This window comes from Neolamprologus multifasciatus, chromosome 8 (genome assembly GCF_963576455.1).
Source record: "Neolamprologus multifasciatus chromosome 8, fNeoMul1.2, whole genome shotgun sequence".
Taxonomy (NCBI): domain Eukaryota; kingdom Metazoa; phylum Chordata; class Actinopteri; order Cichliformes; family Cichlidae; genus Neolamprologus; species Neolamprologus multifasciatus.
The window spans coordinates 29,721,755-29,739,317 of NC_140446.1; the positions used below are offsets into that span (position 1 = coordinate 29,721,755).

Consider the following 17,563-nt stretch of genomic DNA (forward strand, 5'->3'; position numbering starts at 1 on the left):
CACAATGCAGTAAAACTAGTCTAGGTCAACATGCAATCCACTGTTTATATTTTAAGTTGTTAGTGGGTTGATTTTGAAGCTATATCAGTGTGGATGTTTAAATACACGTCTGGTTAAAGAAACCAAACAGAATCTTTCAACTGCATTTAACTGTAGGAGCTTTGTGTCTCTGAATACATTGACATTCTCACAGGAAGACTGAGTGAAGAGTAGTTCTGAAACTGCACTAACCCACTGTACAGAAAACCAGTAAAGATGCATTTCATAGAGGTAGTGAAAGGGTATAGTCCTTAAAGGGTTTAGGACATTGCTTTCAGTTATGTACAAATGTAATCCCTTGTGTGCTGCTGCTCTTCTCCTGCTTTTAGGAAGTACTACAAACGTTTGAAGCAGTCCTTCACTCAGTTCTGGGCTTTGATGCTAATAACCAGGAACACCATAAAGAGACATCACTGGAGAAAGGTATACATGAGAGAAAGAAAGTGTGAAAGAGAAAAAGAGAGAGGTCCTCACTGCGAAGGCCATGCCTGAGTTTGTTGGCAGTCTCATGATTTCTAAATTTCTTATTCTTGGCAGTCTCATGATTTCTGACTTTCTTATGGAATAATCTGTCGCAAGGGCGTAGATTTGGCATGGACGGAAGGGACATGTCCCCACCAATAATTTGATCTCTTCGAGTAAAGAAAATCAAACCCGATAGAAAGAAAAAAAAAAAAAGATCTGTCAACGTCTCATTCACCCAGCGGTGCAGAAAGCGTTAAATTACGTTCTCTACTGGAGTCCTACCTCATGTGACAAATATGGCCAATGTGATTGGCTGTGCCTTTCAGGGAGCTCTGTTTAGTTTTAGCAGTGGCAAGCCTGCGCTGCGAGGAGGAGAGGAGGACGGCAGCAAAAAGGAAGAACCTGGATATAAGAAAATATTTTTCAAAGAAACCTGCAAGTTACTTAAAGTCAAGTTAACTCATAAAATGTGTCCGTCATAATAACGTTACAGGCTATGCTAGGCTTTGGCCCACATCAGTCTAAAATTGTATGTAACCATGAATAACGTGTTTTGGAAACTAACTGCACAACAGGCAGCACTATTAGTTCTCTCAGTCTCAGAGCAGCATTTCTAATTTTGATTGAAACTGTCAGAGAAAACGGCAGCCTCGAGCAGCCAGGATATTAGTTCACAGAGGCTGTTAGAATTATATAACGTTAAAATGTTGGAGACACAATAATTTCATCCTAATGGTAATGATATTTTCATAGGGTTAATTTTTGAGACAAAATATCATGGGGTAGTCATGATTTTGCAAATATTCCACCTTGTAGTGCAGTTTGCACAAATTGTTTTTAAAATGCACTCACCCTACAAACATTACTGATGAGTCAGTTACTGTCATTACTGATGACAGAAACACTGAAGCAGCTACACATTTTGTTCTTATTGTCATGTATGTCCTATTTGTTAGGTGACAGAAGAACCAACACAAAGCTCAGAGAGCAATGGAGATACAAGATAACAGGTGAAATTGATAATCTTGTGGTAATCTTAGATGAGTAGTTTTATGGACAAAAGCCACCAGGTCATTCAGTGTTCCCTTAGTATAAAAGATGTTGGTGTAGTATAACTGAACTAATGTTGTTAAGTCCTTAAAGTCATATTCTTTTATTGTCTGTAACATTAACTGTATTTGAAGCTATTTTTATTTTTGTATGATACCTGATTTATATGGAATATGGCTGAAGTAAACTAAAGTCTAAAATACTTAGTCAGTCATTTGCTTAATACAAATTTAACTTTATATAATTCACATATAAAACTATGAATTGTAATTTTATGGTTTAAAAGCATGTAGAATAGCATATGTAGGCAAGTATATTTCTGCATTTATCAAGAAGCAAAGACAAAAAGGAAAAAAAAGAAACAGGGCAGCGTTCGGTGGTTGAATCATCCGTCCCCAACAATGCCTAAACCAAATCTACGCCCTGGATCTGTCGTAATTCTCATGCAAAACCAGCCTCAAAAGAGTTAGGCTCATAAGTATTTGAAAAAAATATTTTTAGCTCATCTTGCTGTGGCATCAGTCCGTCTAAAATTCACAAGAATCAGTACTCCTCTACAGTATTGGTCAGGCTTTAAACAAACCATATACATTAATCACCTAATGGGTCCTCACCCTAATCTGGTCTTTAAATCTGATGTCATTAGTAGGGGTGCAACGATACACAAAATTCACGGTTCGGTTTGGTTCGATACTTTGGTGTCACGGTTCGATATTTTTTCGATACAAAAAAAATGTTCATGCCTTTTTAATTTGTCATTTATTAAAATTATAAATATATATTTTAACTCAAAAGTACAGTTTTTAAATTTAATGTTGCTGAAACAACAAAGGGATAAAAAATAAATCTATCTGATCGAGAAATCCCTCATCTTTGGAAAAGAGAGTTTATTACAGAGAAATGTCTCTTTCCAAAATAAAAGCTATACTATACGCTTCTTCTGGGCTATATTCTCAGCAGCATATTAAACATATCAGGTCCCCATAAGGAGAATCATGTGCTAACGGCTGTCTAAATGACTCGGGTAAAGTTTGTAGCATGCGTGCTTGTTGTTTTTGTCTGCTTCCACTTGTCTTTGCACTAGGATGATGTCGGAATAAATGTGCAGTCATATTCGTTGTGTTCCCACTAGTGCTGTCAGCGCTAATCGCTGACAGCAATGACGCTAACACCATAACACGGCAAATCTCCGTTAACGAGCTACCGCAGATCGCCCCGTGCATGGGGCTGGACGGCCAACACGTTAACGAGCTAACTGCGCTAACACACTAGTTCCCACCAATGTAATTAAGCATTGCGTGGCACATCCAACATACTGTTTTACTTTAGTCCATGACGTGCTTACCTTCAGGGTCATACGTCACATGAAAACCAAAATAGTTCCAAACGCCAGATCTGAATGAGGGTGGGGGAGGTTCAATTTGCCATGTTGCAACGAGAGCTTAACTTCTGTCTCGCTAGCTTGCCCGCGGTCAGTGAATCTGCGTTCGACTACTCCGCCTAGGCTGCACTGTCAAGCGCAGATCCACTGAGCGCTCAACACAGACAGCATCGTCAGAAGGAAAGTTGATAAAATAAATAAAAAAATTGTATTGTTCGATACACATGCGTACCGAACCGAAAGCACTGTATCGAACGGTTCAATATCGATACGAGTATCGTTGCACCCCTAAGTCATTAGTCGTTTCCAGTTCCAAACTCCACTTCAGGTTCAGGTCTGTGTAGCCCTATCCCTGCACTTGGTGAGGCCTTGGTGCCCTTCATGTAGTTTTTGTAGAATGGCTGTTCTCTGTGACTTTGGAATGACAATCCTGCAGTCTCGTATGACCAGGCTGTCAGCCTCTGATAGGTCGTTCTTCACTTTCATGTATGCTTTGATGTTCAGTGGCACACTAGCTCCATATGCACTCCAACCCCTGCGTATGTACATGATGACAGTCTGTAGTTCAACATCAGTTGCAGTGGCTGCTTTAATGCTTTCCATTCGAGTGCTAGTGTCATCCTCAGCCCGAGTCTGTGGACTCTGTGACAACGTATCGGCGATGACAAGCGTTTTGCCAGGAACATAGACGGTCTCCGGCTTGTACCTCATGAGCCACATCAGGAGGCGTTGACGCCTCAATGGAACATTGTCAAGGTCCCGGCTGTTGACCAGGGGCACCAAAGGTCTATGGTCGGTCTCAAGCTCGAAGCGATCTAAGCCACATAAATACTTATCAAACTTCTCGCAGGCCCACACACTCGCCAAACACTCCTTTTCGATTTGTGCGTAGCGTTTTTCAGCCTCCGTGAGGCATCAAAAGCAGTAGGCTACAGGTTTCCACTCTACGCCATGAAGCTGAAGCAGCACAGCCCCAAGCTCGTGGCTACTGGCATCGGCAGACACGGCTGTGAGTCTGTTGACATCATAGAAGGCAAGAACAGGTGCTGATGTCTCTTAATGTTCTTGAAGGCTGACTGCTGTGGGTGGCCCCAGGTCCAACTGGTTTTGCTTTTAAGCAACTTGTACAATGGCTGGCATACTGTGGCAAGAGCAGGAATATATCTGCCCAGGTAATTAACCATTTCTAGGATCCGTTTAAGCTTTTGCACGTTTTCTGGTGATGGCAGCTGAAGAATGGCGTTCACTTTCTCAGGGTCTGGCCTGACCCCAGAATAGTTGATCAGGTGCCCTAGGAAGCGAAGCTGGCTCTGTCTCAACTTCTCTCGGTTGAGCTTCAGTCCGGCTAACTCAATGCGCTGCAGCACCTTCTCAAGTCGGGTGTCGTGTTGTTCCATGGTGGCCCCATAGACCAGGATGTCAACCATAAAGACCTCCACACCCTCGAGCCCCTCCACACCTTCAAGCCCCTCTAAGGTCAACAACATCTTGCGCTAAAAGATCTCTGGTGCACTTGTTATCCCAAAGGGCAGCCTCTTAAAGCAATACCTGCCAAATGGCGCGATGAATGTCGTTAGTTTGCAACTCTCGTGGTGCAACGGGATCTGCCAAAATCCACTGGCTGCATCCAGCGAGGAGAAGACCGTTGCCCCACTCAACCTGGACATTGTTTCCTCAGGGGTAGGCAAGATATAGCGCTCTCTTTTGACAGACTTATTCAGTTTTGTCAGATCAACGCAGATCCTGGCCCTGGCTGTGTTCTTCTTCAAGACAGGCACCATTGGGGCACACCATTCGGTAGGTTGGGTCACCCTCTCAATGACACCATGGTTCTCCATTCTTTTTAGTTCCTCCTTCACTTTCTGCAGCATGGGGAAAGGCACACGGCGTGCTGTATGCACCACGTATGGCACAGCATCGTCCCTTAACTGAATTTTGACTGGCTCAGTTTTTAGTGTTCCGTGTTCACCGTAAAGTGGTTGGTTCCTGGTGGCAGTGATCGTTGCTTCATCAATTCTTCTCGCCAGGTTCATCTGCACTGACAAGGAGCGGCTGAGAAGGTTGCTAACTCTGTGTCCACGAACCACATACACCTTGGATAGGTAGTATTTGCCCTCATAGCTTATTGTGGCCTTGAAGTAGCCGAGACATAACAGCTCTCCTACGGGGCTATCTAGAGGGAGATTAGAAGGCTTTAGTGTTCTCTTATGAGCAAGTGTGTAGAACGTGTCTTCGTTTATGATAGTGACATCTGCTCCTGTGTCAATCTTAAATTCTATTGGGGCAGAGTCTAGCCGTAACTGCACAGTCTATGCTTCACTATTTCCTTTTGCATTACACACTGAGCCTAGAAAGTATGAGGCCTGCTTGCTTTTCTCTGTCTCAGTAACCTCATTCACTGATCTGGTGTTATGACACACCCTGGCCCAGTGTCCCATTTTTCGGCAGCCATGGCAAACAGATTTTGCTGCTGGGCACCTTTTGTCCCTGGCATGCTGTGTCATTTCTTGTCACGCCCCGACCATTTTTTTTCCCGTGGGTAGCCTGCCTCGCTGTTGTTGTTGTGATTTCCAGTCCATGCTTTTACGTTTATCCCGTGCCTCCTGTACTGAGCCTCCCACATCTCCCTGCAAGCTGACCTGTGCTGCGACCTCCTCTGACTGTCTGACGATCTGGGTCGTTTGCGCCAACGTGAGGTCCTTCATCAGCTGTAGCCTGCGGGAGAGGTCTTTGTCTAGTATCCCGACCACAATACGGTCGCGGATATTTTCCTCTTTACATGCACCAAACTCACAGTGCCCTGAGAGGTCATACAGGGCTCGGATAAAACGTTTCGCCTGGCCGCTGGACACGCTGGTGAAAACATGCTCTCTCATGTATAATGTTCCTCTGCGAGAAAAAATACTCGTCGAACTTCCCCATTACAACGGCGAAGTCATCACGACTTTCATCAGCGGCGAAGGTGAGTGACTTGTAAATGTTCTCTGCTTCATTACAGCTCACCTGTACTTGTCCTTCGTCTTTGTGGAGTTTTGTTGCGATCCTGTAGCGCTCGAAACGCTGTTTTCCAGTCGGGCCATTCCGTCGGCTTATCGAAGGGGAAGCTTGTCGGGGGATTAAACTTAGCCATTCGTCGTTTCCTCCCTTATGGCGTTATTACGGCGATGGTCCGGGTGACTTCTGACACCGTTGTAGAATGACCACTCGGTAGCTTTCTTATGACGCTGCTTTATTGAACGTATATCCAGCATGGGTTATTACAGCACAACAACGGGTGCGGCAGCTAGGAGTAGAACTGCACATAGACAGCCCTGCCGCAAAGCATGTCAGGGTGGCATAAAGCCGCAATGCCCACCCCCTCAACACAGGCAACCCAGTATATGACAGCCATCAGTGTAAATCTCAATAGGTCAGCATCTTCCTCTGGCACATACACCTGGTGAAACAACTTTGATGTCCGACATCAAAACAACAGGCTCTTTTCTGAACCGTCAGCACGCTAGCCATGCCATTTGATAAGTCCAAGAACTTTGATAGCCCAATCTGCTCATCAAGACTGCTCTGAGGGAAGTCCATCTTGAACTGCTGTTTCCATAGCTTGTCCAGTGTAACAGCAAAAACTCTGTTGGCTGTAACTGTTGACAGACATCCTGGCCAATTCACAGCATTCTTGACTAAGTGGCCCATTCACTGTCCAAACGAGCATGGTCTTAATGGCGAAAGGTCCATCACCTACACTCTGGATGACCTTTAAAGGTTCTATGGCTCTGGGCATATTCATGCCGATCAAAAGCTCTACTTGGGCCTTAATTTCTGGCAAATGGCCAATCATTCAGATCCTGTCACTTTGGAGTGTTATCCATGTCTACAGGCATTCTGTGCTGAGTGAAGAGGTCAGGTATGTCACAGTAGATGCCACGGTCTTCAAGTTCAGGCACAATGAAACTGTCCACCACTTTCTCTTGTCCCTTGGTGTGCAGGAGAATCTTTGTCTTCCTCCCAGCAAGATTCAGCTTGTCCACAAGACCCACTGTACAAAAGGACGCTGAACTCCCTTGGTCCAGAAAGGTATACGTTTCTACAAGCTTACAGTCTTGTTCACCGGAACCAGTAAGACCATTAGCCTGGATTGTAACAGGATCTGCCTCATTGTGAAGTTTGACCTCTTTCTTCTCCTCTTAGTGGATATGGAGCATACTTGCATGTCTGAAATCACAGATTTTACACAAAAGGCATTTTCTGCATTCTTGGGTGGTGTGCCCAATACACAAACTCCAAATAGATGCTATTCTGTTTAAGAAACGAAATCTTCTCTTTATGAGGTTTCTTATCAGGGAGAGTGTGCGTCCACCTTTGCAGAACAGGCAAGCCTTCACAGCACTGTGACAATCTTGAGCCCCTTTTTGATTCTTTCTCTTAACATCAGAAAAGGTTGTGCCAAAGCTACTTCCTTTAGCCCTTGAATGTGGAGAACGTCTCCCTCCATCACTGCCCTTGGCTGTTAGATGTGTTGATGGAGCATCACATTCTATTCCACTGGATTTCCATGAACCAGTGCTCTCCACAGTGGATCCAGTTCTCAGCACATTCACTTTTGCAACAATTGCAGCTATTATCTGCTTCAAGCTGCTTGGAAACCTTGTTCCATCTTTCTCCTCAATTGTTCCTCCTGTTCTTCAAGAAAATGTTTTTCTTTGAGCATATGCTGGCTGCAACAAGGCAGCCGTTTTAGCTTCTGCTCTGAGACATGCAGATGAAGTAGATGATACTTTTGAGCTCAACCTACTGCCTTGGTTTGACACACTATTAGATGGCAACACATCATCATAGACATCATGCTGGAGATTAAGAGACAGTTGAGGTTCTTTTCCAAAGTGCTCTTGAACCCTCACTTCTCCTAGGGGTGTTTCCTGTGACTGTACCATGTCAGGTGACGGCCTGCCTGAACGTTTGTCAGTTTCCGACAGCCATATTTTAACACCCTCCATAAACCCTTTATTGTATTTAGCAATGCTTAAGAACCATGTATTTTAATTATCTTTCTAATCAAATGAGATTAATGAAAGAAGAGATTTATGCAATGCCTACCATCCTTAAACAGGTCTCTTAACTCATAGTTAAATTAAACGATTTAACTTGTGAATAATTTATAAATTTATTTCATTAGCTCTTTAAAAGACATAATGACCCTTTTCATTTTGTTTACATGCTTTTTCCGATCTGTTTGGATGGTTTCAATTTTGTTTGCAAGAACGTTCTCGGTGAGAACAATTAATCTTTTATAATTTTCAGGTTTTCCAACAACAGATGCATCTTGTGATTAGAGCAGGGCGATATGACCAAAAATATTTATCACGATATACATTTGAAAATTTGCGATAACAATATAACTGACGATATAATTGACACCAGACAAAATACTTTACAACTCCACAACTTTATTTGTGCAAAAAAACCCCAAAAAACATCAATGTATTTTCAGTTAAACAAGCAGCTGTTTTTTATGTGCATTAAAGTTATATAAAAATCTAACAGTGCAAATGCAAATTCTTTGCTGACAGTTTAACCAAACCTGATTCCAAATAGAGCACATTTCATTCATAATGTTGTCAGTCCAAGCCCATTATGTATTCACGATTTGAATCCTGGGTTGTGCGAAATCCCAGAAATAAACCCTAGACAAAGTGAATCTGTGAACTAAGGTGTAGGTCTATTAGGTTATGTTGTGGTGATCCTCGGGTTGGGGGATGGGTGTTCATGCTGGAGTGCAAAATTAAAACCTGCCTGTATGGAAGATGGATTAGAAAAGTTCAAAGCCATCAGGTGCTCAGTTTAGAAAAAGGAGAAAAGAATAGGAGGAGAAATGAGCAAAAGATACAGGTAAGCAGATGTGTCATTGGATAATGGCAGGTCATCCTGAAACAATCAGAATCAGCCCAGTGCACCAAACAGGCTAGGACCGCCACTGTGCGGGAGGCTCTGTTGCTGATGTTTTTGCTGACAAATACTGGCGACTGTCAAACCTTTGAGTCACTGAGCAGCTGAATAGGGGACTAATTTTGACGCACCCGCTGTTCAAACAAAAATCCAAGTTTCAGTTTAAGTCTCTTTTATTTGTTATCAAAATCTTTAAAAATCCACCCGAACATCAGTGATCACAACATTCAAGACTTGAGCGGTCAACAAAAGTCAACTTCCCCCAACACCCACCCACTCAAAAAAACTCCCTCCATAAGCTTACAGGTGACATAATAATCACTACCACTACCAACACCACATGACCCAAAGCTATGCCTATCCACCACAGGCTGGACTAACCTATAACAACAATGTGGCCGGGTGTGGTCAGCGGTGCCGTAGCAGAGAAGGCGGATGCATCTAGACGGCATTGCAATCACGCCTTGCCAGCTTGAAAGCGGTGTAGGGTGTTGTGTTGTTGTGGCTACGTGTGGATGGCAGCTAGGGAGCTGCAGCTGTGGAAGTGTGTGAGCAGCAACCGGTTAATGAAGTAAAATGTTCCAGTATGCAGAATTGTGGTCGCCTCATGTAGGGCTGGGCCATATACCGTTCACGGTAATACCGGTACAATGTTGGGCAATGATAAGAAAATGAAATATCGCAATAGAATATGGGTTAAACGCGCATGCACAGTGCCTATGTTTTCATACGCACATGGCGGAAAAAGCATGGCGGCAACGAAGAATGAGAAGGGCGAAAGCGGATCGTTGAATGAAACAATGGTGTGGAACTGGTTTAGCTTTCGTCCGTCAGATACACAACAAAGCACTATTTTTGGTAGAGCATGCTAGTGAGCTGTCATTATTACCGTGTTTTTTAGAAAATACGGCACACTTGAAATCAATCCTTTGATTTTTCTGAAAATCGACAGAGCCCCTTATAATCCCGTGTGCCTTAAGTATGAATTCTGGTTGTGTTTACTGACCTCGAAACGATTTTATGTACACGGCGCTCAAAAATCTGTCAAATGTTTTAGTACGACTTTGCTAAGCTACGAAACCGCAACGCTTGATGGATTGTCGGAGCATTACGGCTATTGTAGGCGGAGCCTCGCGGAGTGATACGTACTGTGCTTCAACACAATATTACCGTATTGTGTGTGTATAACCTCTTTTTAAGTTTTTTAAGTTTTGTGGATTCAATGTATTTTGTGAAAATACATTGATGGGTTTTTTGGTTTTTTTGCACAAATAAAGTTGTGGAGTTGTAAAGTATTTTGTCTAGTGTCAATTATATCGTCAGTTATATCGTTATCGCAAATTTTCAAATGTATATCGTGATAAATATTTTTGGTCATATCTCCCTGCTCTAGCCTCATGCTGCCTCCTGGGTTTCAGCACCACTGTGGCAGGAATGAGGCATGATGCAACCACGATTCTGCATACTGGAACAGTACTGGCAATGTCATTTTTCAATCATTTATGGACTATATTATATCCCATGTATGGTCAATGTGTATGTTTGTTTTCCTATTTTATGCCATACAGAATTGGAATTGTAAATAATTACATGGTATTTTTGGCTTTTTAATTTTAGATACATTATTATAGGGGATTTCTGAAAAAAGGAAGGTTTATAGTTTAATCTATGGCTTACAATACCTGCCTTTACAAGGTTGTATTGGATTTTCTCATTGGCTTCTATATTTCAGCTTATCAATATTTTCCTCATAAAAAGCAGGCTCTTTCCTTTCCTTTAACTAGCTTTCTTATCTTGTGATAGCCTTGTCACGTGTACACAACCGCACCTACACTTACAGCCCTCTCCGCTCTTGGACTTCAAACCCTCTCAGTGAAATTCGAGGCAGCACTGCATCTCTCCTTCCGCCTTTTGAAGCGTGTCTCTTAGACTTCATGCTTCGTATCTCTAACAGGTAGGCTGTTTTTCTCTTTAACCATGTAAGTTAGATCAGATGCCAAATGTAACTGCCATTTTTGTTTCCTCAAGGCATAGTTTACACCAGGAAAATTTGGAAAGCTGATACAGGCAGTTTACTTGTTATCGTAACAGCTGAGACGCGTCTCTCAGCTGTTGCTTTCTGTGGATCAGCTTTTGTTTCTTGCCTGGAATAGCAGTAAGCTGATATTTTTCCTCTTTTTGGTCTTTGTTTCTGTCATATTGCTCTCGTGCTGCTTTGTGTTTAATAAGCTTTGGACTATGAACAGTGGAGCTGTCAGGATTAGGTGATGAGCTCCCAGTAATTCAAGCTTGGTTATTGTCATGATATATATATATGTACATATAGATACACTAATCTGAAAACGTTTTTTCACTGTAAGTTATTATTCTTTGTCTTTATTCTTTTACTCTTCTCACTTTTAACATGCTGAGCCATATTGTTAAACATACACTTCTTTAACTTATATTAAAATATCTCCATGATTAAATAATGAGTTAAATGTCTTTACACTGACAGAATGGGAAGTTTCACTGGTCCAGCCCAGTTAAGATCAAAGTGGGCGGTATTTGAGTTTGACATCCCTGATGGTAAATGGTAAATGGATTGGTTCTTATTTAGCGCTTTTCAACTCTACCTTAACGCTCAAAGTGCTTTATATGACATGCACCATTCACCCAATCACATCCAATCATACATGTGCTTTTTTTCATGCTTAAGATCCCTAAGGCCTCTGGTACCATTCAACTGTAGTTTAACATTCTGTGATATCAATGTTTTTATCGTATTTTTCATTCATCAAAGGCTCTCAGTTACCTCGTCAAATAGCTGGATTGTGCTCACTTGTTAAATCGCTGTTCCGATGCTAAATAATGCTAATGCTGTTTTCTGTCAGGTAAAGACAAAAGATCAACATTTTCATTAAAGTAATGCATCAGAAAGATGTGAATTTATATTTATCAGTAGGGTATGAAAAATATACTGTATGTCTAGTCTGAAATTATCTGAGTGTTAAATCTGAATGAGATTAGAAAGGCACTATATGTGTACTGGTCGTACTGGGTATGACAAGGTGCACACTGATACAGCAGTTAAACAACCATCAGTGATCCAGCCCAGATTATAAGATTTAATAAATGTAATAAACAATTTAATAAATTGTTTTATTAGCCTGATTGCAAGTATTTATTTAATATGTATCATCTTCAACAACAGTTTAATGTTCGTTAACGGTCGAACTGTTATACATCATATATATATACATATATATATACACAAAAAGCATGTTTGCAGCTTGATATATATCCACACCCATGGGCTATAACCGCACCTAATTTTATTAGGGCATTCTGTTGTCTCAAGCTAGATGAAGAGCAGAATAAACAGTTAGGATGTGGAATAAAAATGTACAAACATATCTATGAACACTGGAAAAGTCAGAGATATGGGTTGGCTTATGTCATAAACGAACCCTCTTGGACCAATACTGTTGCTGTGACTACTAAGCTGTAAACTTCCTGATAAAAGTTGAACTTACTGGACTCTGTGTGGCCTTTGGTACAAGGAGGAGCAACAGCCCTCAGGGTGTGGAGTGAGTATATAACCAGACATGTATCCAAGAATAGGTCTGACAGAACGTGTGCCTGTGGGTGCGATGAAGTGCTGTTAAGTTTTGCTTGGATAACTCAGAAACAAGCTTAAGGTGAAGAAAGCTATTGTTTAGTATGACTCTGGGTGTATGTTCTGAAATTATTTTTGTTCATGGTCACATTAACAACTAACTGACATTATCTCTGTGTGCTGATTTCAGGAATTACATGACAGAAGCCAAGTGAAAGCCGTGACAAGGGCAAAGTCTGTCTCTCAAGAGATGGTGAGAAAATAAAATGCCGACCCACGTACTTTGTAAATTACATTCTATAATAACTGTTTCTCTGACATTTTGCTTTCCTTGTAGGATGTGAGGATGTTAGAGATCCCTGCTGAGCTGTCCGCCAGACTCCACAGCACAGCAGGTTATAGTCATAAAAAAAATCCAACTACAGAATCTATATGAAGAAGTCACAATATGAACATAAACAGTACTAACAATTTTTGGTGGATCCATTCATCCAATGAAGCTTGTGAATGCACTTGTGCCTCTTTCTCACAGGGCAGAAGCAGGGATCAGGAGTCACAGAGGTCTCACCTCCACAGGTGAAAGCAGAACATAAGCTCAACCTGCCTCTTGATGTTGACAGATACCCATTCTCACGCTATGCCAAGTCTGTATTAAAGGTGAGTAAAATATGAGCTCCCTAACATCACATCCGAAAGCATTACATTGACTTACATTTAATCACCTCACCTCAGTCTTAAATCCTCTCATCTGACTTGGGCTCTGGAGGCAACAAGCAATCTATCAGGACCAAGGTATCTAGATATTTAGTTAAAGACATCCTTTCTGTGGCAGTCATTGTTTACAAAAGCAGTTAATTCTTTTAATTAAAACATAGAACACATTGTGGATATTTAGACAATGGGACCTTTTCTTTTTTTTAAAAAAAGGAATACTCATGTTAAAAGTATTTCAATAATAAAATAAATCAGGACACCTCCAGTTTCATGACGTAATCGCCAAATATTAGAAAAATATTTTTTGACACACATCTATAAAAATTTACCATGCAAAGAAGTTCACTCGTGCATGCATGTACTGAAAAAACATTAGCTACATGTATTGTTCGTACTCGTGTCTCCCTCAGGATACATGGTGCCAGCCTCAGGGATATCCCCTTCAGAAACCCCTTACAGCTCTAGAACCTGAAGATGCCAGAACTGCTTTGGAGATTTACAAACTGGTATTTTGAATTCATTAGTCTATGTGGCATTAAATACATTAAATATGATCTTTTGTCGTTAACTTAATTTTTTGTTTTATATCGTGTCTTTGCAGATTTTGCATTTCACAGGAGATGTAGATATTAGCAGCTGGCAGGAGCAAATTTTAGGCAACTACATAGTGGAGAAAGGCCAAAGCCTGCCAGCCTTGAGGGATGAGATCCTGGTCCAGCTGGTTTACCATACTTGGAGCCTGAAGGAGGAGCAGCAAAGCCTGAGGGGCTGGTTGCTGATGGCCTGCTGCCTAAGTGCTTTCACACCATCACCATCACTGGACAAACATCTACTCAAGTAGGCGATACAAACATGAAAAGTAACCGTAACTCAAATATTATGTTTTGAAAGATTTGGGGGAGTTGACACGCTGATGTCCCTGTCACCCTATCAAATGAAGGGACAGATCTGTTGGTTCGAAGTCACCTCAAGGCAACTGTTGTTGTGATTTGGAGTTAGTACTCACATCATCTTTAGATAATACACATAGGCTCTTGACTTTATGCGTAATGATGTCACATTCAGTCCTGTGGAAAGTTGTGTATTTAAAATATACACATTACCCTTAGCCATTACTGGCTACTCCGGCATGAATGACTCTAAATAACTTTATGGTAAATAACACAATATAGGCAAAAAAAATAATGTGAAACATTAAAAACTTTTAGTTCAACATAAAAATGAGGATATTTAACCGTTCATCAGATTTTATTTAATGATGTCGTATGAAATTATAATGTTCTCGTCATGCAGCTGAAGCTGTGCAGGTCTGAGATCAGCAGCTTTCCTAAACACCAAACTGAGTTACCGTTTATGCTCTTTATAGTGACAAAGTTATATAATGATGATTAATCCCTTTGACGTTATTTCTTTACCTTTATTTTTTTTAAAAAACAGCTGTAGCTTTCACTGACACTACATCATGTGATACTTCGGCCTTTGTACTTCTCTCATCAGTTAACTTTGGAGTTACTATAATGAGTGAACATGCAGGATCATTTGTCTGTTGTCACTGGGTGGTGCTGAGGTCTGAATCTTGGGGTAGCTCCTATAATCACATAGAGAAAGGTGTTTAGGTGTAACTTTGCCAAAACAATGTCGGACTCTGTAGTTTTCTCCAGTCCCCTCCCCAATCAAATCTGGCCCAAATCTGGCCAGATTTATTAAACCCCCCAAAACATGACTATCCAGAGTTGGAACCAGGAAGCAGAGTTGCAGTCTTACATGCCTCTCTTCAGCTTCTCCTGTTATCCACCCAAAACCCCATCCCCGTAGAGACTGTGTCAGCTTCCAAACAGACAAAAAACAAACTAAAAACCAGCAAAAAAAGAGACTTAAACATAAAAAAAATTACAAAGAAAGAACAATACAGCATCCCCAACAGCACCAAAGAGTAAAACAGTGAAATGTGGATTATTAAACATTAGGCCTCTCTCTTCCAAGTCTCTGTTAGTACATGAGTTAATAATTGATCAATAAGTTGATTTACTCTGCCTAACAGAGACCTGGTTACAGCAGGATGATTATGTTAGCTTAAATGAATCAACACCCCCGAGTCATTCTAACTAATCAACCAACAGTGTTGGGGAGTAACGGAATACATGTACCGCCGTTACGTATTTAAAATACAAAATATGAGTAACTGTATTCCGTTACAGTTACCGTTTAAAAAGGTGGTATTTAGAATACAGTTACTTTGTTGAAATAAATGGATTACGCGGCGGTACTTCCCTGTTTCATATTGTGGTGGGTCAGGACTGTTTGGGTTTTGTTTGACAGCTACGTTCTGTTGTTCCAGGTGGCAGCGTTACGGTTGCCATGGTTACAGGGTGACGCTCTCTCTCTGCGTGTTTCCTGGGTGAGAGAGGCCTTTTTGTTGTTGTTGTGCTAAGCTAACAGGCAGAATGCTACAGGTATAGCTCTAAAGAATGTAGCATCATGGGCAGTGTAGTCCGTGCTGCAGGGAGAATGGACTGCCATACCCGTTATGTGTCTGTGAGCGAGGGAGGGAGAAAAAGGAAAAGTACGAGCTGTCATCGAGCAAAAACGGGAGCTGGAAGCATGTAAATATAATAATAACCACTGCAGCCAAGAAGAGAGCCTGACGAGCCCAGTTGTAAGTAAGCTATTAAGACTCGACTGTACACCGTGTTCGTGTTTTCCTCCAAAAACAACAAGTTCTGTTGGAGCAGCCTTTCAACGCCTCTCTCTGTCTCTGCTAGCAAAGTCGACCCAGACAACAAAGTAAAGCTAGTTTTCGGCCCGACACAAACCCACCGTATTAGCCAGAGGTCCCTTTACTACGGTTCGGAGCCGCGGACCTTCAGTAACAGTAATAAATCACAGCAATAGTACATTCATGTAGTTGTAAACAGCATGATAATATATTAAGTAATCCAAAGTATTCAGAATACGTTACTCTCATTGAGTAACGTAACAGAATACGTTACAGAATACATTTTGGGGCATGTATTCTGTAATGGAATACATTTTAAAAGTAACCTTCCCAACACTGTCAACCAAAAATCAAGACAGATTTTCAACCCTTTCACACATACAGCTATTCAAAGGCTGTTTTCTTGTATTTGTGTCAGTGTTGATGGTATACTTGCACACGAACCACTGCATTGGACACTGATGGAAAGCTGACACTTTATACCTGCCACCGAGTCAAAACGTATGTTGTCCATCTAAGTGGACATGTAAAAAATTGTTTGAAAAGTACATATTTAAAAAAAAATGAAGTTCAAAAATCTTTTTTCATGCCTAAAGATAAATAAAACTACTTAAGAAAAATATTCATGAAAGGGTTAATTCATTTGAAAGCCTGATGCTTGCTTAGCTTTTTCCACCCTAGTTGGAAAACTCAAAAAAAAACAGTCGGGATTTGTAGCTGTAGAAATAAAATTGAATTGACTCTGTTATTGTCAGTCTGCTCCGGGATAACGATGTCCCACTTCTGCTGATTTTGTCAAATGCTTTTATGAGCCTTGCCTTCAAATGAATATATCTAAGACTAAAGAGTGATTTTAGGAGATGCACTCATACACACAAAGTTATTGTGTGGATGCTTTAAGGCATCCACACTATTGTTTTCCTGTTTCTCTTTATTCTTTATACTTTATTATTCTAGTTGCCAATTTTTGTACGTTTTTTGGCACTTAACTACTTCCACAATTTTCAGCCGATTTTCACCATTCAAATTTTAAACTATTCTGCTATTTCTGCTAATTCCGGCTATGACTTTTGCTATTTTTTGCTATTATACTTTTTAAAATATTAAGCTTTTTTCCTTTAATTTGTCCCATTGAAATGAATGGAAAACTTCCGCAATTCTGCTAAAACTTGCTTGTTTTTGAAACTTAACTACTTCCTCATACTTTCACCTAGAACAACCATTCAAACTTTAAAATGTTCACAAATTATTGGGCTATTCATGTATGATTCAGCTTTTTCATATCTGTTACCATTTTCATCTTATCCCTCTTCAAGTTTTGAGTTTCATCTTTGTGATTTTTCACAAAATACATGGGTTGTTATGGTTGCTATGCAGTTGGTTCTAAGTGAGGCACTGTAAGTTTTGCAGTCTTCTCTTCATGTCCGAACAACTTCTTGCTACTTGCTCAATTTTCACTCAACTCCCACAAATTATACATCAAAATGTAGGTATTTTTGCTGGCTTTCAGAAAATGTCACTATCATTGTTGTGGAATTTATAGAATTTTGGCAAATCTCCTCAGACCAACACAAAGTCTGAAAACTCTCCATAGAAAGTCAATGGAGAGTTTGTTCAAAATCACCGCTGGATTTCTCTAATGAGAGGCATATTCGAATCATCA

General features: G+C 40.9%; 1 protein-coding gene across 5 annotated transcripts in view; it reads left to right on the forward strand.

Moving 5' to 3' along the window:
* LOC146513318 (unconventional myosin-XVB-like) overlaps positions 1 to 17,563 on the forward strand; it is an 87,253-nt gene that overhangs the window by 32,835 nt on the left and 36,855 nt on the right. For 3 of the 5 annotated variants that reach the window (XM_085170055.1, XM_085170057.1, XM_085170056.1), the window contains 6 exons: positions 369 to 462; positions 12,661 to 12,723; positions 12,808 to 12,865; positions 13,003 to 13,127; positions 13,595 to 13,690; positions 13,786 to 14,021. In XM_085170055.1, the coding sequence (XP_085026181.1) occupies positions 369 to 462; positions 12,661 to 12,723; positions 12,808 to 12,865; positions 13,003 to 13,127; positions 13,595 to 13,690; positions 13,786 to 14,021 (672 nt within the window). The other 2 variants (XM_085170058.1, XM_085170059.1) reach the window with 2 other exon arrangements.